Source organism: Amblyomma maculatum, chromosome 1 (genome assembly GCF_055883805.1).
Source record: "Amblyomma maculatum isolate TAMU_Amacu chromosome 1, ASM5588380v1, whole genome shotgun sequence".
NCBI lineage: Eukaryota > Metazoa > Arthropoda > Arachnida > Ixodida > Ixodidae > Amblyomma > Amblyomma maculatum.
Genome location: NC_139344.1, coordinates 140,883,049 through 140,911,012, shown reverse-complemented (window position 1 = coordinate 140,911,012; position 27,964 = coordinate 140,883,049). Strand labels below are relative to the sequence as shown.

General features: G+C 43.4%; 1 protein-coding gene across 1 annotated transcript in view; it reads right to left on the bottom strand.

Moving 5' to 3' along the window:
• LOC146204171 (beta-catenin-like protein 1) overlaps window positions 1-26,769 on the bottom strand; it is a 46,950-nt gene extending 20,181 nt beyond the window's left edge. The window contains exons 1-10 of the mRNA XM_084589118.1: window positions 26,509-26,769; window positions 26,301-26,418; window positions 26,146-26,222; window positions 24,289-24,395; window positions 22,958-23,097; window positions 20,366-20,463; window positions 16,087-16,180; window positions 7,729-7,820; window positions 7,559-7,631; window positions 2,844-2,902 (exon numbers count right to left, since the gene is read on the bottom strand). Coding sequence (XP_084445244.1) covers window positions 2,844-2,902; window positions 7,559-7,631; window positions 7,729-7,820; window positions 16,087-16,180; window positions 20,366-20,463; window positions 22,958-23,097; window positions 24,289-24,395; window positions 26,146-26,222; window positions 26,301-26,418; window positions 26,509-26,538 — 888 coding nt within the window. The 5' untranslated portion in view covers window positions 26,539-26,769. The remainder of the gene's footprint in view (window positions 1-2,843; window positions 2,903-7,558; window positions 7,632-7,728; window positions 7,821-16,086; window positions 16,181-20,365; window positions 20,464-22,957; window positions 23,098-24,288; window positions 24,396-26,145; window positions 26,223-26,300; window positions 26,419-26,508) is intronic.
• Between the last annotated feature and the right edge of the window lie 1,195 nt (window positions 26,770-27,964).

The window sequence follows — 27,964 nt, the reverse complement described above, 5'->3', positions numbered from 1 at the left end:
TAGTTAAATAACTCAATAGCTGCACTGAAATTTCGAATTACCAAGTATTTTAATTGTTGGCCAATCTTTTAGCCCAGGACAAATCCAACAGCTGGAATTAAAAAGGTACTGTGGAACCTCGCGCATCTTGATTTTTGTCCCAACCTGTCAACGTGTAAAAAGGATCAAGCAGGCACATGGCGTGTCAAGGAATGCTTGAATTCAATTAATAATGACTGGCTGTGCAGTGAAACAGTCTGCTATGCGTATTCAGCATTCATGCTGTAGAATGCTTCTCCCAGCTAAACCGCAGAGTTCTTGCAGCTCACATTTCCAAAGAAATGGCATTTGGTCGTCAGTATTTGTTAGGCGTACTTGCCTGATTCAACCAGAATAAGTTGGATTTTTGCACCGTTTGTGGTGGCGGCATAGCAAAACAGGCCTCTGTCCCAGCAATAACACTAGTGACACCATCTCGTTTTGTTTACATCAATCAACACTGCCACAGAGTTTCAGTGAATGAAGGTAGGCAGCCAGAATCGTTTTGCAGAAGGTTTGTAGATATTTAGCAATATACTAATCAGCGAAACTTAGTTTTGCCAAAAGTGAATTAAACTTGAAGTGTTTTATTTGTGCATTACAATAAATCATCTTGAGTTCGGAACGCAACAAAGTGGCACCACCGGTGCCATCTCCAGGGCAGTGGTTTGTTTTGCTTTGCCACCGCTACAGATGATGCAAACATCCGACTGCTTCTGGAATATTCTGGCAAGTACGCAAAATTTGGTGTAAAAAATACTGACAACCAAATGCCACTTTTGTGCGAAATTTGAGCTGTAAGGATCAGCTCTTCAGATGAGAGAAGCATTCTACGGCGCGCATGTAATTGCACATCTGCACAGCGTTATTTGTCCAAAATGAAATGGGCAAAGGGACGGTGACCCCGCCGCGGTTGTACAGTGGTAAGAAGCCCGGCTACTGTGCCGGAGTTCTTGAGTTCTATCCCGACTGCCAGCGTCTGCGTTTCGATAGAGGCGAAACGAAGAGGCGTCCGTGTGCTGTGCGATGTCAGTGCACGATAAAGATCCCCAGGTAATCGAAATTACTTCGTAGCCCTCCACTACCGGCTCCCCTTTCTGTCTTTCCACTTTCACTCCCACCTTCCTCCCTTCCCTTAAGGCATGGTTGAGGTGTCCACAGAACAAGTGTGACAGATACTGCACCTTTCCTTTCCTGTGAACCAATTATTATTATCATTATTATTATTATTATTATTAAAGGAACAGTGGGAGTTGAGGCATGTATAAGTTTAGGTGCTCCAGGAGCCCCAAAGAGCACTTCAAGGAATTGCTGGGTTCCATGCAACCCTGTTTAACCCCTTAACCGCCAACCCCAAGCTGCACTCGTCATGGCAGATCGTACCAAAATCACCAATGAGGAGTTACACTCATCCGGCCCGATATTGCAGTGCTGCCATCTCGAAAGACGAGTTATGGTTGTCAACTGCACTGGTTGCGATTTTGAACACTATACTCCGTTTCATACTCCTACTATTTTTTCATGCAACGCAGCGAAAGATACACAAGTAGTCCGCAAGAAAAAAAATGGAGGCGTATTACTACACGCTCGTTTTGTGGCCGAGTGGTTTTTGCGGAAACGGGCTCTATTCCGAGCATAACGTTTGCAATAACTTGCTTCACGTGCCTAGACATCTTCGCAGTGTAGATCTTCTAGAAAAAAATGCGCACCGAACAACCATTTTCTTAAAAACAGATGCGCAGCGCTGAGGGCACAGCCAGCGCCATCTAGTGGCACAGCTGGCAAAGTTGCGGGGGAGCGAAAACACAACACGAACGAAAACGACATAAAAACATATAAATTCACCAATTCTGATCCTTTCTCCCTAAAAAAGGTGCTCTTTATGAAGTTGATGGCAAATGTAAGATGTATTAGGCTTGCAGACAAATTAACTATTATTTGCTCTCGTCAAGAGCAGGCACTATTTTTCATCGCGGATGCGGAGGGAGCAAACAAGAGCTGTAGCTTTGGCAGTGTTGCACTTGATGTATGAAACGGAGTATAGAGGGAGTTAGTCAACTATAAAAAACGCATTTTGCGCCTTTGGCGCCTAATTGAAGGCTCAAAAGAGTCATTTCACAATGCGTATGCACTGTGGAAAAGCCACCTTCGTAAACAGTTTTTTTTTTTAACTTTTAGTGTTAATTTTAACCACAAACCATCTAATTTCAGAAACATAAATACATGGAGAAAATTATGGTCACTTAAAAAAATTGGCGATAATAAAATAAATACGCCGTAGTTCAGTGCGTTCTACCCATTACTATGGCATGCACTGCGAGAAAGCCACCCTCGTGAAGTTTTTTTTTTTTACTTTTAGTGTTCATTTTAGCCACAAACCATCGAAGTAATATATTTTCAGAACCATAATTACATGGAGAAAATTATAGTCACTTTAAAAAAATGGCGATTTTGGTACGTTTTTTCGCAAAATAAATTGGTGGTTAAAGGGTTAAAAACCTCTGGTTTAAAATGTCAATAAAAAATATTTGCTCATAAACACTGTTGTTTGCGCAGGCTTTTCTGTCAGTTCTCTGCCCTCAACATGCGCCAACCATAAATTCCACACCATTAGTAATCAATACCAAATGCAAACACATACCGAACCAGATGACAAAATACCAGTACTTCCACACAAACAACCACAAATAATTGAAAAAAAAAAACATTTGAAAAATTTATGTTTCTTTGAAGTAGTTGCAAAATTTATGAGCCCCATAAGCCCAGCTAAAACAGACTAGACTTGTACAACTTTTTATACAGGTGATTAGAAAGAAGAAACTTACAGATAACTGCTGCAGTAATGTGTCAATACCATCGATCTCCCCAAGCAACCTCTTGTTTTCTGCAAATGGGAATAAAGTGGCAATGTGTAATAGCAGCAAACATCAATTGCAAATTGAAAGAATGATTTACTACAATCAGTTCTGTTCATTAGTTGAAAAGCATGCTTTTCTATGACCACCATACGTCATGGTCCAAGTTGGACGGTACTATGTCCGTGAAGGCACAATCAGGACAAATTAAAGTTGGTGAACGTCGACAGATGACTACATCCTAATGGCAAATGAACTACTTTCACTAACAACAAAGCTTTTAGTAGCAAAAAAAGCTGCATAACCAAACACACGTGTCACCATCACTGGCTGATTGTGGAACAAAACTTGAGTGCACTGACATTTTTAGGTGCAGATCCCCGTGACTAGGTTACCCTACCATTTATTTCTAAATAGTTATCACAGAGTCCTGTTTTGTGTATGTGTCAATTTTGAAACCAGTGGCGGGAAAAAAATTTGAATGTAATTTTCTGAGCAATGAATGCATCGTTCGTTGCCAGTCAAACATCAATATACCCAAAGAGCTAAAGAACCCATTTTTACTAAAAACAGAAGTTAGATGACGTTCTCTTCGGCATCCCTTTTCAAGTTTGCTGTGTACCGCGCACACAATAAGCATGGGGACAGCCAGCCAAATTTCAGCAACCAATCTGAGTTCATGCTAATGCTATACAACCATGCTAACATGATCCCACTTATGGATTTACTGGTTCATACGGTCCAAATTGTGGGCAGTAGAGATGCTCATATATTATGTTTAGTGACAAACAGCACATTCTACAAAACAGGCAGGCCAAATGGCATGAGCTAGAGAGTAGTGGCATTCACCCACCATGGTGGCTTCTCTGTAATGCCTAGTGCAAAGAGGCAAAGCATCCAAGACGAGGTAGCATAAGAAAGAGAGCAGTACACTGTGACTTCTATGCAGTGCCTTAGGGGTATAGGGGAGGAGCATTTCAGAACTACAAAAATATAAATGGGCTCAGTTTGGGGAGCGCAGCATGAGTTTGGTGAATGCGCTACGAAGAGCAAGAACGGGACTACAATCATCCATTGCTACAGCTTCTCCACTGCTGAACAATGTAAGAGGGCAAAGCATCTTGAAACAACCAGGAAGTGATCCAGGCTCATCAACTCTGTCAATTTACCGGGTATGATGCTAAACCGCTTCTGCACTAAGTACATTGCAAATGCGGGCTCAATTATGCAAGAGCTAAAAAAGCAGCTGTTCTTTATTTGGGCCACGATATGCTAACCTATATTTTTAGGAGATGTCAGTAAATGCATTTGTACCTCACTCAATAGTTACATTTTCAAAAAATCAAGTGGTTTGGATCATGTCTTCCTGGATAATATGTATGCTACTTCCCCCCCCCCCCCCCCTTGCATTTTGTTAAGAATGCATCGATGAAGCTTTACTGGGTAGCTTCAGCACATTCATCATACTCAGCTGGGGAGTAACATAGTAGCGCTTAAATTTACCCGTATGGCCACTGAGTAGCTGTTGTTTTGAAACACTGAAACACCCTCATATAAGACCAGCTAAAGTCCCAAAAGAGTGCAGAATATCCTAGTTAACACTGTAAAAAGAATTTAATCCTTTCGCCGTCACGAACATACCAGTAAGTTAGGTCGACACATGATTCGATCGCTGCTTTCGCTCTCTCTCTCTCGCTGCGCACTTGCTTGCGGCTAGCAGCAGCAAAGGAGGTTGTTTTAGCCTCTTTCCATCTCCCTCTGTCATCTTGATTTCACAATGTGCCATTTCTCTCTGTTGTGCAGGCCACCAAAAGTGCGTCCTCCGTGCGCGCGGTTGCTTTCAGATGGCTGACCCCGCGGGACCTTCGACTGCGGACTGGAGCGATAGCTTTTCTGATTATGAATACGAGCCCGAGCTCGGATTCGGACTCTCAATAAGTATCGAGCAGTGTTTTTTCTTTTATCCTCATTTATAGTCAGGCTGATGATGATGATGATGATGTTAATAAACAACACCTGTAGAACACTGAAATGTGCATATTCCGTTGACTGTATAATTTGTATAGTGATCATAACCAAAAATAAATCGTTATGCTTGTTCCCTGATATGCTCGTTCCGTGAAACCAAGCAGACACTGGCGGTGCGTCACGGCCAGAAACACCCGACAGCGAAAGGGTTAATGAAGCAATGTTGAACAGCCTTTTTCACATACTACTAAGAATAAAAGAGTCTATTGTAGCTTAATTAAATAATTCATTGCATTATAATCTGAAGGAATACTATAACCTTTTCCAACTAAACTTTTGAAAAGGGTACCAGATTTTCAAAAAATATTCTAGAACTCCTCACTACTTTTTATAAATGAGCATAATGAAAAAAAAACGTGTGGTTTAACAAATAATGTTTATTGCAGAAATAGCAGTAAAAGCAACAAGGAAGAACTTATATTTTTATTTACATAATACTGCCATAAATGCTCAGCCTGTAATTTTTGGCTGAATAAAAGTCTTAAACTACTAGTACTACTACTACTACTACTATTTTCAGAGGACAATGAATTGGGTGAGTTGAGATGGCTCCGTAGTTAGAATTCAGTGCACTAAATATAACTGCCGTATTTTTCGGTGTATAAGACGCATTTTTTTCCAACAAAAATTTTGCTGCTACGTCCTACGCAACAATGAGTCTTATATGCATTTTTTTTTTTTTTTTGTGCAACGTTCCAATGTGATATTTGTCGTGACACTGCAGCAGTAACAACTTATGCGACTATGAAACCTATGGTCGCCTCACAGGGCAAAAGCATTAGTAATTTGAAACGTTACAAGATCGCAGCATCTACGCTCCTCACTTACCATCACTGCCAAGATAAGCCAGGACAAACTGAACCACTTTTGCAGTCGCCAGTTACGACTGTCCATGGTAACTACAGCCATGTGTGTTTTCCAATTACTTCAAGTACCGTGCCTGGGCGTTCAGCTAACGCCTGAGCACCCGAGCACGGTGACGATCACAGCAGCGATTCAGAATGCAAAGAGGATGTCTACAGCATTGCTACCAGAAATAAGCTACCTTTTTGATCGTGTGTCATAATATAAACCTTTTGAATGCTCTAAGTAAAAATAGTGTTGCTGACCTGCCTGTGCGAGTTGTTTTGTAGCGAAAGCTACTTTGGCCACGAACTTGCAATTTTGCTGTGGCAGTGCTCCGAGGAGGCACAGAGGCCGGTCGTGAGCCGTTGCCTAGCAGCCGCCACAGCTGGCAGACCCCGCGTGCTCACCACGCCCTCTGGTATTATGTCACATCGTGCGACTCACCGCGAAACCGGCGCCGCCATTTGGTATGATGTCATACCGCGTGCCTCGTAGTTGCGCTCGCCTCCGCTCGCTTCGCCAGCTGTGTCGCATGCCTGATAACACTGGCCTCATAATTCACCGTAGGAACCATCAATATGGCCACATGCTACTTCTCAAATCATAAAGCTGTTTTCATAGCAATCAAGAAGCAACCAGAAGAAGAAGAAAAAAATGCAATAAAGTGTCTGTCTAAAACAACGTCTCATCTTTAATGCAACAACATAGCTAGGCAACCAGACTAACCTGGACTTGCAATCAAGATTACCAAGGTTAACCAAACTATGCCTTAGCTTTCGCTACATATACCCTGGCATAGCTGAGCTAAGCCACTGCCAATTTGATTTGTGTGAGTGTTGCCTCTCCTTTTCGATCATTTGGTGCCGCGTAAGATGCGTTCTCACAGGCACGGAGCAATTGTCTCACAAGCATCATGTAATCAAGTCGCATTGCCCTAACTGGATAAATCGAGGTGCGTTTTAGTTACATACCTTTTCGTTGAAAGCCTCTACATATGAGGGGTGCATCTTATACAAAGGTGCATCAGATAATATGGTAATGCCATTATTTCTCAATTCTAGATTGCCTTATCTCATGGAAAGGTTGCACAAACACATTCTCATCTTCGGAGTGGCAAAAATCAGGCAGCCCCACATAATTAACCCAGCCTTTAAATCTAACGAAACTACATATTTGGCTATTCAATTTATGGTAAAAGTATATTATACCGACCAAGAATAGCAAAAGAAAAATACATGTAAGACTGCTTAGGTGTAATAACACAAAAGCATGAACACAACCACAATGGCCACAGCAGCCTCTTCCCATTGCGCCCTACAGTGCTAGCATGTTTGTTACTCCCATGGTTATGCAAGCATTCGCATGCTGGAATCTCTAATAATGCACGTTTTTTCAAAACATCACACGTCAACCCAGCGTTGCGGCTGTAGAGGACACACTGCCGTGCGCAAAAGAAGTATCACGGCCTGCGGAGAACATAGGGAAGAAGCAATGCATTCGTTGTGGTCTGCCAGCCGCAAGGAGATTCAAGTCTCCCAGCTGCTATGCGCCACTCGCATGCTGGACACCCGAAACTCCACAAGCACTCACACGCATGCTTTGAAGTGCCACATCTCTCCACATGCGCCCACTATTTTTGCACTGCTGCTGGCAAACAGCTCGGGATTAGTACCATGAAAATGGCAGATGGCTCGTTTGATCAAGAGGGCTGGTAAAGCTTAAAAAAAACAACAACACTTTCAACAACATGAAGTCCACACAACTGAAACATCGATGTGAGATAGGAAAAAAGGAAGGTACTGAATGCTCACCATCATGATTCTGAAGCAGGATTGAAAGAATTTCACTGCAGTAGAGCTTGTTTGCATCAAATGGCATCTTGACCTGAATGTCAATATCAAGCACAAGCAGAGAAGAAACATATAAGCACTCTCAACAATAAACATGGGTCCCAAATGCCAAGACTCTGCAATTCACTAACCTTGAGTCGTTTCAATATCCAGGCAAGAAGCCCTTGCTGTGCTGCCTGAACACTCAAATCTGGTCGGAACTCTGTCAAATTTTCAATAATAGCTGAAATAACCAATGAATTCATAATCACTACAGTTAAAAAGAGCCTTCAGAACATTCCAAGTATAGATATTTGCCACACCTACTAGAGTAAGCCGGTACTGAAATTTTGAACTGCAGATGAATTTTGAAGGAATGGCAAACGTGCACAGGACTAAGGCAGCTGCCGGTGTCTGGGAGGCTATGTGCATTAGTCTTCAAACAATGTGAACCTATATGCTCCTTCCGTGCTTTAGTATGCTGTTCACACTTTCTTGGTGAGCCATCAGCTGTGGTTAGCCTGGACAGTTTGAGATCGCATTATAAGGTCCGTTCGATTCAGCTGCACTTTCTACACCAGTGCCATAAAGTTCTGCGCCAGCGCCACAGTGTGCAGCACCAATTCCAGCAGTTCATGTGCACCGTCGGCACCGACTGCTTCCTAAACGAATGGCAGAGTGCAGGCCGGGTCGTCAGCTATAGCCTTGACGTTGCCAACAAGCTGCGATCGGCTGTGAGCAGCTCGTGCCAACAGACGTCAATGTCCCGGTTAACTTGATCAATTTACAAAATGCACATGACGACGAAGTTTCGTCATTAACCAGCTGCAATGCTTTTGGCTTGTGAGTTGTAATAAGCGACGAAAAGACCCGATGTTAATTATTCCACTTGTCAACAACAACACGATCGAGTTCGCCAAGGAAACGGATGCGCGTACTCACAAGAAGTAAACATACAGATGCGGTGTACGACACATGCTAATTAATCATGATTATCTGCGTTTCAATCGCCCACTGCCGAAATTAAGGTGTATATACAGTTAAACCTCTATGTAACGAACCTCCATGTAGCGAATTCCTCAATATTACAAGTTTTTCAATTCCCCAACACTGCCCCGATTGAAGTGCATGTATTTGAAAACTCCATGTAACGAACATGTCGCGGTGGTTGACCTTGATATAACGAACTCGCGACGCCGACTGCCTCCTAGCTAGTGCCAAGTCACTGGAAATTTGGCACAGCCCCGCAAGTTTCAGGACAATAAAACATGAACTGAAGTGAAAGGAACATCTACTATAGCAACGAGCGACCGTAGTTAATACAGCGCTTCGTGTAATTCTGCGCCGACGCCGCATCTCCTTGGCAGACACAGCAGTCTCCGCTGCTTTTGCTGTCAGAACATGGCACTACAATAGCTGATGGTTAAAAGCGGCCAAAAGTAACAAAGACGCGGGCCGAGCAGCGCGCGCCCATCGCTGCCACGCGGTTGCTCGCGGGCCCGAGCGCAGCGCGTCTGTTGCGGGGACAGCGGAGCGCGCCGGTGACGCGAGGCAGAGTTAGTTTCCTGGGGCAATGATGGTGGGCAAGCGCGAGTGCGGCGGCAGTGCCAACGCACGCGCTCTCCCCAAGACTGATTCCTCCTCCCTCGTAGATAAGTCGCGCGAGCCACAGAGGAGGTGGAGGTTGCCACTACAGTCGCGCCGCGCTATCAGCACGATCGCGCAAGATTTCATCACTTCTGTGACTTCAAATAATTCTGATTTACTGTAAACACTTTCAAGGTTGTTTCCCTTATATCAATTCTTAATCTGGTTTTCGTTCTACACTGTCCTTAACGAAAACCTGGATGTAGCGAAAAATTGCGGACATTTTACAGTTTCGTTATAACTAGGTTTAACTGTATATGCACTTGCACAACACATACTTATTGCAATGTGCTATTTAAAAATCTTCATGTTTTGGATGATTAGTGCCACAGCCGATAGGACTCATTCATTCATAAATTCGGTGCACAAGTAATTACAGAAGCCGACCGCATTCATGTGGTCGTGGCTAACTGCGAATATTGCTACTCACATCAACCGGCGTCACCGTGCCGAATAAGATGAATTGTCAAACAGAACATCGCAATGAACCGTTGACACGAACCAGCCTCTATGCATGTGCACCATGCGGCAGCTGGCACGAAGCGCACACAACTTTTACTGATCACGATTGAAGTCAGCATGCATATTTGTTAGAGACACGGTTTGAAATAAGCGTCGAAGTTTCTTTGGCGAACACGGATACCATTCTCGTTGACAAGTGGAATAACTAGGGCCGCTTCACTGTTTATCACAACACACAAGCCATTGTAGCGCAAGCTGTCATCTGCTTTCATGCGGCGGCTGCAGCTGCACCAGTTCGGCACTGACCGCGGAAGTGGTGCACAGTTTTGCTGCACTTTTCATGAACTCGACCAGCACGACATCTGCACTTTTTGAAACGAACGGCGTCGTGCAGAGGGTGTCATGTTGCATTAATGAAACGAAGTGCAGCACCACATGAACCAGTTCACGTAGTGCAGGTGAATCGAACGGACCTATAATCATAACAAAAGTTCATGGAGGTCTATTTCAGTGATAAATGGCTGCATGGGTCGTATCTTGAAGTGATCACCTGTCCAAATTAACTGGAGTGATCCTGCCCATGTTCGAACTAAGAAGCGCCCAACGCCATAGACTCACATGAACATCGGCTAGACCACGGTGTTAGAAGTACTTTAGGTGATACGACGGCGCGCCTCCGCCATGCAACCGCCGCGGAGAACATTGGGACGAACTTCCCCAGCAAGCCGAGAGGTGGCGCCACACTGAGCCGGGCCGCCGGGCCGGAAGGGCCGGCAGCGTCCGCGCCTGGAGATAGAAATGTTCGCACGTGCGGGTCGTGTCATTTGGTAGCCAGCCTTTGTGTGGTGTTTGACGGTCGTCGGCGCTCTCCTGTTCACGAGAATTGTTACACGCAGAAGCGATAATTCTAAACGACCGTTGTGTCCAGTCTCGCAGTGTTTGAGTAAGTTATGGGAAAGTGACGGCATGGGGAGAAGGTGCTTCGTTCCTCGATGTAACTCCGGTTACAAGACGTGCTCTGAAAAGGTGTCCCTGTTTGCTGCAAGAACAATGACTTACACTGGCCACGCAGACTTTGGAGACGAGGTACAAGCGCCTAACCAATTGGCAGACCACGAACTAGTCTTCGCGTTTCGCTTTTTGGGGAAAATTATTTCCAACCTATCGCAGTCTTCGCAAGCCGTGGGCCAACAAAAGGGACCATATCGGCACAACTTATAATAAAGGCTATCCTTCTACTTGAAGATGCTGGTGCACTTGTTGATGCAATTGTATGTGACGGTGCTGCAACCAATCGGTCAATGTGGAAACATTTCGGTGTAACAGGAGCTCTAGACGGCGCCAGAAATAGCTTCTTGAACCCTGCATGCGACAACCGCAATGTTTTTGTTTTTTCGGACGCACCACACCTCATCAAATGTGTACGCAATCACCTGTTACAATACAAAATGTTTTGCATAAATGGGAGCCGAGTGCTGTGGTCGCATTATGACAAGCTGTATGTAGAGGACACAAAATTTGAAGGCAGACTCAGGGCATGTCCAAAACTCTGTCATTTCTCATTTGAACCCAACTTTCACAGAAAAGATAGGAGTAAAGCTAGCTACTCAGCTATTTAGTATGAGCGTCGCGAACGGCTTACAGTTTTATTCCAAGCGAGAGATCGAGGGACTCAGAAACGTAGAAAGTACAGTTGAGTTCACAATCAGAATGAATAATTTGTTTGACGCACTAAATCGCAGACATGCAAACGAAGGCCTGAGGTTGGGTGGTCAGGATCTTAAGGTGCTGGAGTCTTCTTTACAGTGGCTAAATGAGTGGCAGAAAGACGTCAAGGCTGGAAAAATTGATCCCCGTAGCTTTTTATCGGACTCAACTGCTTAAAGGCTGCGAGTGACAATTCTTTCAACAATCCAGCTTTCTACACACCTCCTGGAAACATGTGACTTCAAGTATGTCTTGACCGCAAAATTTAATCAGGATGCCCTGGAAAATTTTGTTGGCGTAATCCGTCATGCAGGTGGCCAAAATGAACACCCCTGCCTGCCAACTTTTCTGCAGCTTTACAATATGCTGTCTATTTACAGTCTCATGAGACCGCCTAAGTACGGAAATTGCCAGTTGGAGGCTAAAGAAGAACCACGTCTGCTAAGTCTGTCTGATCTGACAGCCGCATTTTTAGAAGATGCGCCCAGTAAGTCTCGATTGGAAGAGCTTAAGGCAAGGCTTGATAGCTATGTGGAGAGCGAAATTGAATGCGAGGCTGTGTTTGAGAATGTCTCCGTGGAAACCAGTGTGACAGACTGCATTGTTTACTATGTGACAGGCTTTCTGACGAGGAAGCTACAAAAACCACTAGTTGTTCAAAGTGTAGACTAGGGTTAGTAGCCACAGATGATGTGGCAAGAAAGCCTGAAGCAGCTCTCGTTTTATGCAAAACACGTGGAGGGCTTAAACATCCTCACTCTGCGCTCTTCTACTTCATGAAGCAGACAGAAGAAATATTTCAGAAGCACGCTGACGATAAACAAGTGTATGACATAGCCATAGACTATGCGCTAGAAAACCTTTTCCATGTGCGGAACATAAAAGCGATATAATGGCACAAGTTGCGAATGCGCTAGTACTGCAAACAGCTCAAGAAAAATGAGCCGAACAAAAGCCAAAACCTTCGAAAACTGTCAAAGCTGGCATAAGCAGTAGTCCGACTTTCTATTGAATGTAATGGGCTCCCATGAGATGATAACCTCATCAAAGTTGAACGTAAGATGAATGCTCCAAGTATCATTATTAGGAAACCAGCCAGCACGCAAGCAAAAGGTCATGAGATGTTCGATACGAACTATTTATTAAAAACCGAGAAAGAAAAATTTCTTAACGCGCGCTGAGCGCCTGCAGTCAACGTTTAAGTTGCTGGGCTGTCCGGCTTTTCCACTCCCAGTACAGAGTCCTCACAACCCTCATTTGGATCAAAATATTTTATTGAAAAGCAAGACATGCTTATTTTCACGTCACAAACAAAGCTAAGTGTTCACTGCAAAAAAAAAAAAATAATAACTTCTGCCTTCTGTTACATGTCATTCGGCCTGCTTGATCATCCTTATATTATGATGACCCTGCATGCAAATCTTAGCGAAAGATACACATTTTTTGGTGAGGTGTGGTTAAAGATGTGTATTACTTTTACAGTAGGTACAGCTTTGCAATGTGACGTGTATTTTTTTTTCTGCTGTTGATGTAAATATTTTGTTAAAAATATCGTCACTACTGTATTTGTCCCTATTTAACAAGTGCTATCATTGCTGATTATTGGCCTGCTTCACTGGCGTTTGTCAAAATAAATCATGTGTATCCCAGACTCTGCCAATTTACTTGCCTCATTTCCTCTGCGCTACAGAATCGCATCTGCAGCTTGTTTGCAGCTTCACACAAGTACTAGCTTGATATTAAAAGTATAGATATATATTGCCTAGCCTCATGAACCGAGTGGGTGGCATTAGGTATGGGAAAAATAAATATTAAAATGGTGAACATAGATTATATTAAATAGCTCTGCGCCGCCCCACAGCACCTGACCATTGCGTCCGCAGTTCGGTACATCGCGATCAACGGCGATTTCGCGCTCAAAACCGCCTATATTTGATTGGCATGCACGCTAAGGTGTTTCGCGCTAACAGTGCCATGTAACATTATTGGTATCCGCTTAAGGCGAGTAAATGCATCGTCAGAGTTCACATGATCACTCATAGGGCAGGACAAGAGGCAGGCTCGACGACCGGCACGGGCGGCCCTACTCACGCTAGCGCCATCTCGGGGCGGACGACGGAAGTTGGTACAAATGTTTGCCACCTCCGGAGGCGTCGTCGTATCACCTAAACTACTTCTAACACCGTGGGCTAGACTGCATTCCTGGTTCAAATAATTCCAAATTAACCGGGTTTGAATTAACTGTAGTTAAATTTGTCCTACATCCCCAAGCTTCCCCTCTCACTATATTCGTGCAAATAAGGTAAAATAGTTATTTTTTTCATCACACTGGCGTTCCCACTGATGTGCATAACAATAACACAGAAGGGAACGTAGCTGCTAACACACAATTCAGTAAAAAAATGCTTAAATCTGCTATTTTTCGTGAAATCGCAGGAAACTAGATGCCTTAAAAGACAAAACACTGCACTCTAAGCTTCCAGTTTTTTTCGCTGCAATGTAAAGCTTCCTGTCTTGAGTGGTCAATGCCGTAACAGTTTTGCCAGAAATGCAGTAGAAAAATTTTACCAAGAATTTTTAGATCAGAGCATTCGCCCGTTTTTTTATGTAGTCCAATGCTGGAAACCATGAGTAGTGACTGTGATCATCATCGCTCGTCGGCAAAAGTGATGTACCGAAAACTAATATAATTTCACCCGCCAGACAGTAATTAGATATTTTTTAGTACACAGTAGCCTCAAGTTTAGTTTCTACACCCAAGAGTGTTACGGCACAGGAACGTACCCATCATCAATTCAAAACACTGTGGTGCCATCTAGTGACACACGCCAAAAGCACATCATAGGCGATGTGAAAGCAGGCTGGCAAAATATCATAAAATGTGAGCCCACTTCCGAGAATAGAGAACACTGTGCGCTTGTGAAAACTAGTGACATTATCCCAAGATGTGGTCGCATGCGTTGCTACAGTGATAGAATTTTGCCGCAAGGGGAGACACCAGTCATGGTGAGACTTGCCAAATAAAAATTATAAACCCTCTTTACTTGGATACTGTAGTGCTCGATCTATAAGCAACGGGCATTTGCTAGGAGTCGCTGCGATCGCCTAGCAAGCCAGCGCCCCCCTGCGAGCAGCAGGGAGAGCATTGCAGCTGGGTAGCGTAGTGTGGAACCGAATGCATCGCAAAAGAAAGCGGGCGGCGAAATGGCTATTCCAGCAGCGATTTATGCCTTAGATGTTTTAATTATCAGTGCTGCTATTTTACAGAGGCAATTTAAAAGTGGGGCGCGCTTGCTTGAAGCAGGACGCGTATATGAAGTAAAAGAGGCGATGTCCGGCTCCTTTGTAAACAAAGCAAATTGCACGCCTCCAATGATCAATGCCCAGCCGCAAACATCTGTATTAAATCTGCTTTTAGAGTGTTTTGCATGGCCAATGCCGTATAGCACGCGTCAGTTAAGTTATCATATGGCGACACGGCATAATTTCAATGTGTCAATGGTGCAGTACCCGAAATTCCTATGCATGGTAGTGTGTCAGCATTTTAAACAGTAATTTCGGCTAAAACTTGCCTCGGAACGCAACCTAAACTGTGGCTCTGCTCAGTGGGAAGCTCTGGGTTGGTCCGATTAAGAAAATGGAATTATGCTGCGTCGCGTACCTGGCCTCAAAAGCCGTGATGTCGTAGTTTTAGGCTTTGGCATATTAATAGCACGAGGGTTCTAGGATTTTGTGATGACACCACAATATTCCCGAGTCCTAATGTTCTGAGGCTGAGTGCAGGACAGCAAGAACAACAAAACAGTATGATTTTAACATATTAAACTGATCGAGTAGCATGGTCAAAAGCTTTTCGGCACAGCTGGAAGTTGACATATATAAGACGACGTAAAGAAAAAAAAAAAAAAAACTATGTGCAACAAGAGAGTGGGTTGCATTATGCACGGGTAATCGGCTTCAGCGATATCTATGAGATTTGGTACCTGCTTCCCACAAGAAATGCCTGGATTCGAATCAGCTCATTTTAGACGGCATTTCTTTTTTCCATGTGCTCGGCAGGGGCTTCACGCAAGATTCGTCGTTGGATTTGGCCGTCTTAAGTATAGTCTAGTGCACTAAAATAATGTGAATGTGGTGCAGGTGCTGCACTATTCATTCAAGACATGAAATCTCGATCACAAACCAGCCAGATCTGTGTGTGTTATGCAGGTATAGAAAATGTTAATCGGCAGATTTGTTGGACATATAAAGACAATAGTCAGCAAATGGAGAAAGCATGCAGTTGCTAATTCATATCTAGCTCAGGTGAAATGAAATATTCCAAGTTGACGCACAGCTGATTCCAGCTGCGTTAAGGAAGTTCCCTTCACACAATTCCACCAGTGACGATATTTTCACGTTGGAAGTGGCGGGTGATAATCATTTGGGACGACCTAATCACAAAATAAGCACGCATATTTAGAAAACCTTCGTGAACTTTTTTTCTTTCCCCCCCCCCCCCCCCCCCCCCCCCCCCCCCCCCAATTTCGAGGCATGCTCTAAACCTTTGCCAGCTGTTACTTTAGATCACGTACGACGGGCTCAGTAGCATATATGATTCAGGTAAAAAAATCTGGTTCTGCAGCACCCAGTCTTTCCTGCGTACCGTTGTTTCTTGAAATCGGCATATATCAGCAAAAGAAAGAACAACTCACCGAGTGTATTATGAACACCTTCAGCTTCCTCCTTAATTGTCTCATCTAGACGGTCTAGGTTCTGCACCAATTGGGCAACAATCTGACCATCAATCTATGAAAAAATACAGAGCACTTGAGATTTGCACTAGGAGCAAGCATATTTTTTCAACGTTTCTTTTTCTCAAACAATCTGCAACTAGGGCTCAATCCACGCCAATGCAGCTTTCAACACAGAAAACAAATCTTAATCCTATAAGCGACCGGCCCTGTAGTTTTCCATGTTGACTGCAGTGCTATGACACACAGCCCAGTGAGAGGAGCAAGCAGTTTTTGTCATATCAGTTGTGCTTTTTTACACTACTTGCCTGCACTTATAGGCACCCTGCAGATGTAACTCTGCGGCGGCGCGAGCGTCCCGTGGAGCTGCCCACAGGCAACCCCACCATGGCTTTCAGTGTAGCCAGCCTTGTAACAAACTTTCTGCTTTCTGGTGTGCCTCAGTCATTATTAACCGCACTCAAATAACAAAGGATGGTGTGTTGTGGTGTTCAACATACAGTACAGGAACCTTCCAGGCACTTTTTTAAATCGGGACAATTAGTAATATTTTCTAGTTTACATTATTATTTCTGTTATGTTTGCCTTTTTATTGTTTTGAATTTTGTATTGCCACTTTTTATATTTACTTTAGTCTTATTTTAGTCTTGTAATTTGCCTTGTTATTTGCCCCTCCCCTCTATAATATACCATGCACATTAGGATATAATAAATAAATAAATAAACTTAGTCCTGTCATGACACAGCCAGAGTGGGTTCCTCTGAAGGAGAGCAAGGGTATACGACGGAAATGGGGGGGGGGGGGGGGGGGGGCAAAAGGGACATGGCCTATGCAAAACATTGCAGAAACTGGAGAAGCAGGGGCTTCGCCCTCAAAGAACTTTAAAGGGCACCGAGGCTCGAGTTTTGTGTTTCTCAGCTCAAGCAGCTGAGCATGCAGTGTGTTGTTTTTCATAGTCAGTCGCTCCGAACACGAAGCAATGACAGGACTGTTTGGGCATTTGACACCGTGTGTCTCTTCATTTCTTCAACTAGTTAACCAGAGCGGCAAGCAGCTTTGCTAGTGTTTGGTAATGTCTTATTCTGAAGAAAATGGTGGGAGAATTGTCTGTGGTGAGAGAATTGTTTGTTAGGAGTAAGTTTTGGCAGGAACTGGCCACGATTGGTGTGTGACTGAGAGCGCGGGGCTTTAAGCAGACCGCAGCCGTGTGGACCGGCCAACTAGAGCCAGTGGTGGCTAGAGACCGCACATCGAACGTTGGATGGTAGTTCTTGGGTGTGGTCGGTTGAACTCTCGGCACCGAGTTAGCTGAAGCCAGTCCTATGGAATTTAGATTCTTTGCATTTAGTGTAATAAAGTTATTCAACATCTGAAGAAAGCATTGGACACAGTTTACTCAGTAACGGAAGACATGCGCTCAGCCTTGTAACTGTCCGTCGCAAAGTAAGTCCCCTGGGTTCATCACAAGAACCAATCTCTCGCTCGCATTGTGTTGCTCACAGGACTTTTGATGTCCCCACAAAACATCAGCACGACTGACATAAACCCTTTTGCGTGCATTGAAAAACAATGGAGAGCATTAGTGGCAGTAAACGATCACGAGCAGCTTGCTTTCTGATCTAATGGTGGTCTTATACCCCTGTCAAGTGCGCAAGTTAAGTGCACTTACGGAGAGTGTCACTCACTATAAGTACACTTTGCCCGAGCTAGACGCCGCAAGTGGAGTGCACTCCCAAAGTACACTTTGATTGAAGTATGTTGTGGGGAACGCACTTTATGGCCGAGTGCGTAGCCCTGTCGACAGCGATTTTCATTGGTACAAAATGTAATGCATAAAAAAAGGATACAGGGGTTCATTTCAGCTATTTAACAGCATTTAATACAATTATTTGGTTTTAGTGGCGTTAGACCATCGAAAGATGCTGCGTCGTGGTACATCGCCAAGTTGGTCTGTGTAGGCTAGGAAGTCGTCTTGGCCGGTCTTGACTTGAAATGGTTTTGATAGTTGACCAAAAATAGGCTATGTTTGTTTTTATTTAAATTCAATGCACAACAATCAATTTGGAATATTTTTTTTTCTTTTTAATGTACATCTTTAAAAAAACGAGTTGTTTGTTTGTCGACCTCTTTTTTTTTTTTTTTTTACTGCGAGTGCACTCTGTTTTCCCATTTAGGACCACGTATGCCAAAGTGTGACTCGAAGCACTCGAAGTCCCAGAAGTGCACTTCCCGTAAGTGCACTTAACTTGCGCGCTTGACAGTCTCTTTAGACATGTGAACGGCTAAAATATTTTATCGTGTGCCACAAAACCTGTGGCAGTATCGGATTTACTTTGCGCCAAGATGGAAGGCTCAACGTTTGCAACTGTTACTATTGCGACAAAAATAAATTCGAGCAGCGCGACGCCTACACGCTCCATTCGCATTTTTTGTTGTCAGGATTTTACCTGTTGTTACCACCTAGGTAAAAGTACCACTACAAAAACCATGCACAAAGGCACCACTTTGTCTGTTTTTTTTTTTTTTATCGCCCTATATAATTGCCCCTATACGTCCGCCACACCTGTAGTTTTGAATGCAACCGTAGTGTGATTGAACGTTAGAGCCATGCCAGCACGGCACTCGCAACTACAACAGCACTGATTCATCAGCTATCGTGGATCTAAAATGGCTACACTTGCATCTCAAAGAGCACACTAGGTAAGAAAAAAAAAAAAAGTAGCTTCTTAAGCAGTGCTGTTGTACAAAGACAACTAATCATTGGCAGTGTGCTTTCCTTTTCTGCAGAATACATTTTTTGGCGATAAACCGTTTCAAACAGCAACTGTCGCCTTCTCAAGTTTGCAACACAATAAGAAAGAAAAATATCAACGTTTTGGAGCTCCAGAAAGCCTCTCGAAACTGCAGCGGGTCCCGCCGATTCCCCACTCCGCTGCCTAGCATGCGATGTGTTGTCTGATCAAGCAACCGAGCACGGGAGATGACAAGAGGGGCGGACAGAGTTATCAAGACTAGTTTGCTCAGCAATGTCTTTTCGAAGTACCCGGGTACAAAAAGCGGTGGGAAAAGGGGGAAAATGTGGCAGAAGAGGAATTTTTCAAATCCCACTGTGAACACTACAGAATAGTGCTTCACAACAACCGATGGTGCAGGGTGCCTATAGGCATGAGCTGCCACGCTCTGTCAAAACCTCACATGGTGTGCATCAGCTGGCCGAGCGATATCGAGAGAAGCTAGGCAAGCAATGTTACACTCGAATCAAGTGCCTCTAATCGTTCACAATATGTCCTCACATTTGTAATGTCCCAAGCAGCTGATGACACAAGTTTTTATGCACCTAGTAAAACAACTTCAATGGCACTGCAGGTTGTCACAAAAATAGAATCTTATAGTACAAGATGACTATTTGCACAACTGTTTCTATTCAAACTTTGCGCAAAGATATATGCATAACACAGAGGTGAAAGTCTTAGCTGACGCATGGTCCCGAAGGAAGTAAACGCATACTTGATTTAAACAATATCAAAAGTATCAGTTATTTTAAAGCTACTGGAGAAAAAAAAAAAAAGAGTTAACTGCCGAACTGCTGAGCTAGTTAGTTTTAAGACATAATAACGGGAGTTTTAGTGCAATGAATGCACACACTTGATTGCAGTCTTTGGTCCAGAAGTCGAGCATACATGATACAAGCTAGCTTTAATAATCAATTGCAAAGGAAGCCGGCCTCCCTGAGTTGATATTGGTGCCTGTGGAACGCTTCTGAAGAAGATGAAGGCTGGAGCAAGCAGGAATGAAATGCCGGGAAATGAGATCCCTGTTGTGGTACCTTACATCCACAAAGTCACTCATGGCTTGAAGAAAGCGGCAAACTGGTTTAATGTCCCAGTAGCATTCTCTGCCCCCTGGAAGCTTGCTCAGCTAAGCCGTCGCATAACTTGCGAAAGATAAAAGGTCGGATATCAGAGGAGGCGTGACCAGCGTTTCATGAATTGTGCTCTGCCTACCCGCTCTGCCTCCTACTGTACTCGACCTGACTGCGTATCGCTGGACCCAACAAGTCATTTTTTTACTCGACAGGCTTCCTCGACCTGACTCTGTCGAGTTCATGTATATAGGACTTACGTCAACCACTTTCATCTCATTAAACAGTTGTAGTAAGCACACGTGGTGTCCTTTTTCTTGTGTGCGTCTTCGTTGTGATTTTCCTCTCACTGCAGCAAAAATGGAGATACCACTTACCAATGCATCAATAAGCATATCTGCTCCTTCTTGGCTTTCATGCAAAGAGTCCACATCAGTCAGCTCTTGCAAAAGATCCACAACTGCTATAGAAATGTCTGCAAGAAAGAGAATTTCGTCTAATGTAGGCTACTGTGACAACATCTTGTGTTATCCTCACACTTTTTCCGACTTAAATCATAACTGAGCATTCTACTACACAACAGAAGGAAAACAGTTAAAATCACAAAAGCTGACTCCAGAAAGGAAAGGGACACAAAATGAACATCCAGAAGAAGGAATTTACGCTATGGAAACTAGTGCAATTGTACACACGGTTACCTTTCCTAATTTTCAAAATTTTTCATATTTTCTCAACCTCATCAAGGTTTCTTAATCGAAGAAACTGCAAATAACTATCACATGAAATATACAAATGCCTTTCTAAACTAATGGCGATTTCCACTGGTCGATCGGAGCTGGGCGTCCGAGCCGACCTAAAGCGCTACAGAGCGAATCAGCCTTGGTCGACCAGCGGAACATGTAGAGCGCGCGGCGGAAGTAAAGCTGAGCCGGTTTCGAAAGTTGTAGCCGCATCCCAGCGCCAAAATGTTTGCGCTTGATAGATAGCGCGGCCCTCAACAACTTGCTTTCTCATTTTTTTAACGCTGCAGACGTTTTTCGATAGACGCACTTCGACATATTCGCGCAAAATACGGTGACATCCAGCGTCCTCTGCCGATGTCGCTGAAACGGTCAAAAACAGCCAAAAGAATCCAGCAGCATCCGGAAGTGACCGCGTCAGCGACTAGGACTTCCGGCGAGATCCGACTTCGGTCGGCGGATCGAGCTGGAGCGTCCCGAGCTGCCCCAAACGACCAGCGGAATACGCGCAACCTATCTTGGTCGACCAGTGGAAATCGAAATCGTCGTCCCGGAGCAAGAAAACGTGCTCCGTACTGACCAGTGGAAATCGCCATAAAACACAAAGTAGCATACAGCCTAAAAAGCCTCAGTCTTCATTTGTACCAGCATCACGCCAAACTTCACGAAACCACTTCTTCAAGACATTTAAGAGAAATCCCAAACCAATCCCCAAAGCTGCTGCTTGCCTCTGAAGCTCTTCCCTCCTATTAGAAACAAGAAACAAGAGAAGCGATGGCCAAATCTGACTGCACGGCGTCTCTCCACACTCCTTACACAGGCACCACTGAATTTTTCATTTTTGCGCTTCAAGGATCTACGTTTCAGAACAATGGGACCTTCGTTCACACCACAAGGACACGGATGCACCAAAATGTTTGATCTGACTTTTAGGGTTTAAAGCAACTTGGGCTATGAAGGACGCCACAGTGGAGGGCTCCGGAAATTTTTACCACCTGGGGTTCTTTAACGTACACCGACATCGCACAGTACACGGGCGCCTTGCTTTTCGCCTCCATTAAAAAGCGGCCGCCGCGGCCGGGATTCAATCCCGCATTCTTGGACAGAGCAGTCGAGCCCCCTAAACACTGAGCCACCGCGGTTGGGCTGGATGCACTAAGAGGGAAAATGCTGATATGTAGAAGGAATGTACACCCTTGTTTCCCAGGGGAGCAAACCAAAACAATTAGACTGAGATTGCACTGAAAATTAATTAGGTGCAAGAGATAATCAGCAGTACTACTAGTGAATTTCATATATTCTTTGTAAACAGTGTTTAAGAAAAACAAAAAGAGTGAGCATTATGTTTTGGATGCTCCTCGTAGATTTTATCCTGTGCTGCCTCCTTTCTGCCTGCCTATTCAACTCATTTAGCAGTTGTTAGCAACGTACCCACACTGTTGGTGCGCATCTAATAAACATGATATCAGTGCATTAAAGCACCCAGAAAATGGTACCCATAGTCCAGTTACATGCCTCTATTGATGCATCTGGCACAATGCATTCTACAATAAAGTGGAGATGTAGGCTAGTTGGTACATAGAAGTAAGGCTGTTGCTACTTTGGCATATTTCTATAGTGTGCGTGCGAATAAAAATTGGCACCGTGGAATGGTTACCACCTCCTTAGTCCCCGTTCATTGCACTATTCAGCATCTCTAGTCACATTCTTCCATAGCACTTCACACAAGCCACCACAACAGGATTGAGAGCACAATAAAGCGCGCACGGTGCGCAAACGCAATACATTCGCGCAGCTGTGTTACACCACATAGTACTTAGTCAGACGCATGTGGCTCCCATTTCCTCCGATAACATAAGTTATCAAACACAAACATCAGTTTGGTAAAGACCATACACTCGAATATCTTCTTTATGGACATGAAGTATTTTTAACAAAGTGGCATACAGAAAAAGAGAGAGAGAAATGAAGGAAGAAATTGATGATGAAGCCATAGAAGAAGACAATTTTTATGGTTTCCAAAATAATTCCCATAAATATGTTTATGGAATATGCAACTTATTAACATTCAAGGTTCATTAGCCTCCTCTAGTTAAATGTGCTTCTCTTGCATAATTCACTAATTAACTATTTATTACTAGCATAATTCATAAACACTACACTTTCTAAACCAAGCAAGAAAGGTCGATAATCAAAGGGACAAAATGTATTCAAATAGAAGAACCATACCAGTGTTTTCATGGGATAAAAGGCCTAAAATGCTTTGGACAGCATTCAATTCAACCAAGATTGGATAGAGTTCAGGCTGGGTGGCCACAACATGCATCTCCTGCAGGATGTCGTTAAGTTCTACCTCAGAATCCATGAACCTGGAAATACACCGTAAGAAAAAAGGAACTCTCACATACACTGCCAAAACAGCACTGAAGTAAAACAGCAGTGAAATTATAAACACTATAAATAGTAAACTGCGGGGTTTAACGTTGCAAAGAGACGCATGTACTATGAGGGACACCATAGTGCAGGGCTCCAAGTTAATTTACACCTGGCATTCTTATGTTCATTAGCATTACACAACACAAGGGGTGCCCTTTTTCGTTTCGCTGCCATCGAACTAAAGCCATAGTGGCCGAGATTAAATTCAGGTGAAAATAAACATAAAAAGAGAGAGGTGCAATCGATAACACTATAAATAATAAGCCACAGTCAGTATTATACCTGGCAGGGCCAAAAGCACATTTTTTGACTATACTAAATTCTAGTCTAGCCAGCTCAATGTGGGAAAAGCTTACTATAACTGTCTCACAGATAAATTTACTTCTCATTTATAAAATAGATTTAGTCACACGAGTACAAGCTGTTCTTAAAGTGTGCGGCCTTCACAGCAGTTAACAGTGACACGACAATTACTGCATTCATTTCACACTTTCAAAGAACATCAGTAAAGTTCCAAGCAAGTGAATGCATCAGCTCATTTTCATATTGCCCATATGTCTACAATGTATGAATAGCAATTTGAGCTCAACAAAACATGTAACAGCTTATAAAATAAGGTACTATGAGTATAAAGTTTCCACAATTTGGAAAAGTAGCTAGGAAAAAAAATAGTTGTTATTTTTATATATTTAAATCACTGGGAGAAATAATGAGCAAAAAATTAAAAGAAACACTTCAGCATACTTGCTTCCTCAAGGCGGATGTTTGCCTGAAACCATTACATTTTAAACCAGTGTCATTATCAACACAACCAGGAGCAGGAGCAAAGTAATAGTGAATGAAGAAGACTAGTAATGACAATTACACAATTTAAGCTAAACATTGAGCATGACATCATTAATACAACAAAATAATAGCCTGATCAAAAATTTAATTTAACTGCCTATTCAAAAACTAAATACTGATAAATATCAGACTCATCATGCAATTACTTTTTTTGTAATGGCAAGCCGTAAGGCAGCAATAGCAGTTACATATTCAGAGCTAGGCACTTAAGATTGGCAGCCCATGAAGCATGTATTGCACCTACTGCTTCCTAGACACACGGAGCAGCAGAAACTCACTTTTCAGGAAGATCTGGGTACTTGATTCTAAGCTCTTGGTTCTTAAGCACCTTTTTCTCAAAATTGAGAATAAGCTTCTTGAGATTAGTGTCATCAAGAATGTCAATCTAAAAAGAGAAGAATAAATCAAATGAAAAGTAACAAATGAATGCGGATGCTTAGGCTTGTAACCATCGTTGTAGCACAACACACACAAGGACACAGAACGAAAGGAGTGCTTTGTTTGTCTCCTCTTCTTGTGTCCTTGTGTGTATTGCACTACAGCGATGGTTATAACAAAAATTAATGTACACTAGGAAGCATTTAAAAGAAGTAAACACAAAACTGGTAGCCAAGAAAGGGCTGACAATTCCAAAGATATTGCACCAAGAAAATAAGCGCTGTCAACATCTACCTGCATGTAACAATGAGGCTACAAAGGAAAATCTACACAGCTTTCCTTCATAACCACAGGGCTGCCCCAAACCAGGGGTTCGAACCGTTGCAAAGAGGTGCACCGGCAATCCTTACTAATTTCCTATACAAAATATATTATCAATGGAAAGATTCCCTTCAACTAGGTTATTAAATTCAGCACTGCACTCAATCACAATGAATTCTCTAGGTCAGTGGTTTCAAACAGACGTGTAAGATGAGACCCGCAGGCATCAAAAATTTCAGCCTTTGTTACAAAAGCATGTGCAACCTGCACGAGTTGGCTTTACCAACAAAATAGTTTTGCAACTAAAATTAACTGAGAGGTCTCGTCTTCAGATGGCAAACATACTCTTATGAAACTGAAAGAGGCACTGACCCCTTAAATTTGATGGAAAATTGGATGGACAACTGCTGCCTTTAATAACAAGGCAACGGACAAGTCCTCTTTTTCACTCCAAATCTGCAGTTTCTTCTTTTTGTGATAAGTGACTGTGGCAGTTTTTAACAATTAGACATTTTCAGAAGGTCTCTCTGAGCCATCCTGAAATTACCACTGTCCGCATTTAGGTAGTATCGAGCAAGCGCCGCTTTTGTTTTTAGCAAAGAATGGGAAGGTGTGATCTAGGGAAAAGATGCTTTGACTGATTTTTATCTATTTTATGGGCAGTCCTTGTTTTCTTTTTGTTGGTTTTTGTGTTAATCTTTTTTCTTGTTATTTTCAGGCTTCTGGCCCGTGATGGACAAAATTCTTCCAATGCAGCCCGCATAACCATGAGTTAGAGACCCCTGCTCTAGGCCCTCCTCTTAACACACTTAGCCCGATGAGCCTGGGTTCAATCGGCAACACGGGGCATTGCAACACTTTACTTATTATATTTACTGAACTATAGCCATTACAAAAACCTCCTCGCCAAGACTGATTTCATATGGACCCTCTCAACGAGTTGCAACTTCATTTTAGAATCTGGAATCATTACTTTTGACGGCTGCCAGATTATCAGCGGCGCGACCTCCTTAATGTTTCGCGTTAATCAGGGATACCAACAACTCGGGTGTCCTCGGCTATTTACCAGAAACGAAGCAGAAACGACGACCACAATTTGCTGGCTGACAGACAGGTTTGAATAAACGACTTTAGGCTATTAGATCGGATACCACTTTCAATACAGAAAAGCGATCCCAGCTGCACTGCTGCAAATGTGATACAGTTCAGGGGAAAATTACTTAACGATCACGTACACCATGGTCACATCACAAAAATAAAAAAAAAATGGTCACAAATCTGTCAATTAGCCCCGCGTCTACTGGTCGATATGCCCACAGGGCTAACTGGTCGGTTTGTAAAAGCTCTGCGACAGGTTTGTAATGTGATCGTTGAGTAATACGGCCAGAGGGCGCCCAAACTCTCCACTAATAAGTGAACGGTAAAGCAGAACATACGTCAGCGTCAGGCTGCGGTATCTCAGCGGTTTCTACCATCTCTGTCTGGGCGGACTCCAGCTCTTCGCGCACAGGAGCTGCGTTGAGAATAGTAACAGACACATAAAAAAAAAGAAGCAAGGATTATCGGTTAATGTAACCAAAAACTTGCTTACCAAATCGCGACACTCGCATCGTTCCACCTGCAAGAGCATTGTGTTGCAGCCGCTTTCTCGGCCGCGTGTCTGTCGTTTCTTCATCATCGTCCAAGCCACGCTTTGGCTCCTTCGCAGGCTTGTATCGTGAGGTAAACAACGTATATAATGCTTTATGAACGCCGCAATGAACGACATAGGTAAATCAAACGCATAATTAGACGCTTACCTTGTAATTCAACAGCTCTCCAACGTCCATTTCTGAAGATATCAAACCACAGCTTTCGTGATGCACAAATCACGAAACCACTCACATTAGCCACGTCTCCAATTCAACCCTCAACTGACACAAAATCTTTAATTATCACGATCACTCGTACCTGCGGTGTTTAAACAACTGCATGAGAATCACACAACCTCTACGATCATAGCTCGATGCTCTTTGCTATCTTCGAAAAATACTTGGACGACACAGGCGACACGCGCGTGAAAGACTCAAGGTGCTTAAAACCAAAAACAAAATAGCAGGAACTATAATGTTAAAATACAAATAAATAGCTGTACACCTTAATAATGATTGCAACAAAATTAACAGTGATCACAAATAGTCGTTGTTTTAAAAACGTTGTTAGGGTTATGTCAGACCCGCAGAATCGTGGGAAATGTTCCTCTACCATGATGCAGCTGTTGAGGAAAAAAGGGAAATTTATTTGCAACCTATTGAAAATGTGGGAAATTTCTGCTGTTGCTGGAAACTGTTGTTATATATATATATATATATATATATATATATATATATATATATATATATATATATATATATATGTATATATATATATATATATATATATATATATATATATATATATGTTTCATCCGTGACAATCGGCAGCAGAATTCCAGCCCGTTTTCACTTTTCACTTTCCCACCTGGCCTTACCTTGGTTGCAAGGTGGTGATGGTGGTGATGGTGGTGAATGGTACTCCCCTGATGGGGCTGGGGTAGGTGGGTCGCCGCCGCTTGCTACGGGGGCTGGCCTGCCACCGAATTTGTATCTGTTGCAGGCCGTCATTGCACCCGCCGCCGCTTCAGTGGTGGATGACGGCTGTTGCTGCGCGCGTACGTCTTTCTTTCCCTCTTCCTTTTCTTCTCTATTTTCTCTTCTGTCTGCACGAGGCAGCGGAGGTGACTCAGCTACAGAGCCAGTAGCAGGCCCGTGCATTTTCTGTTCCTTCTTCTATAGAGCCACAACAACAACAAAACGTTTATTGACTCTTGAGCCTTATTGTCTGTTTTGGTGGGTCGGCTCGATATCGCGTAGGGTGGCCGGGAGCTTGTGGCTCTCAGCGACTCTTTGAGCCCAGCCCACCAGCTCCTTTTGTGCAGCTGGGTCCGAGCTGGACACCGCGATCTCTAATCGCTCGATGTCTGTTAGCTAGCCAATTGCGGGGTGGCTGGAGCTCAGAGCACATGTAGAGGATGTGATGAAATGCTTTGGATGCCCCGCAGAGGGTGCATTCAGGGGAGAAAAGGCCGGGGTGGATATGGGCAAGGTGTGCTGGAGATAGGAAGGTACGGGCCAGGAGCTAGCGCCAGGTGACCTGCTCGAGTTTATATATATATATATATATATATATATATATATATATATATATATATATATATATATATATATATATATATAT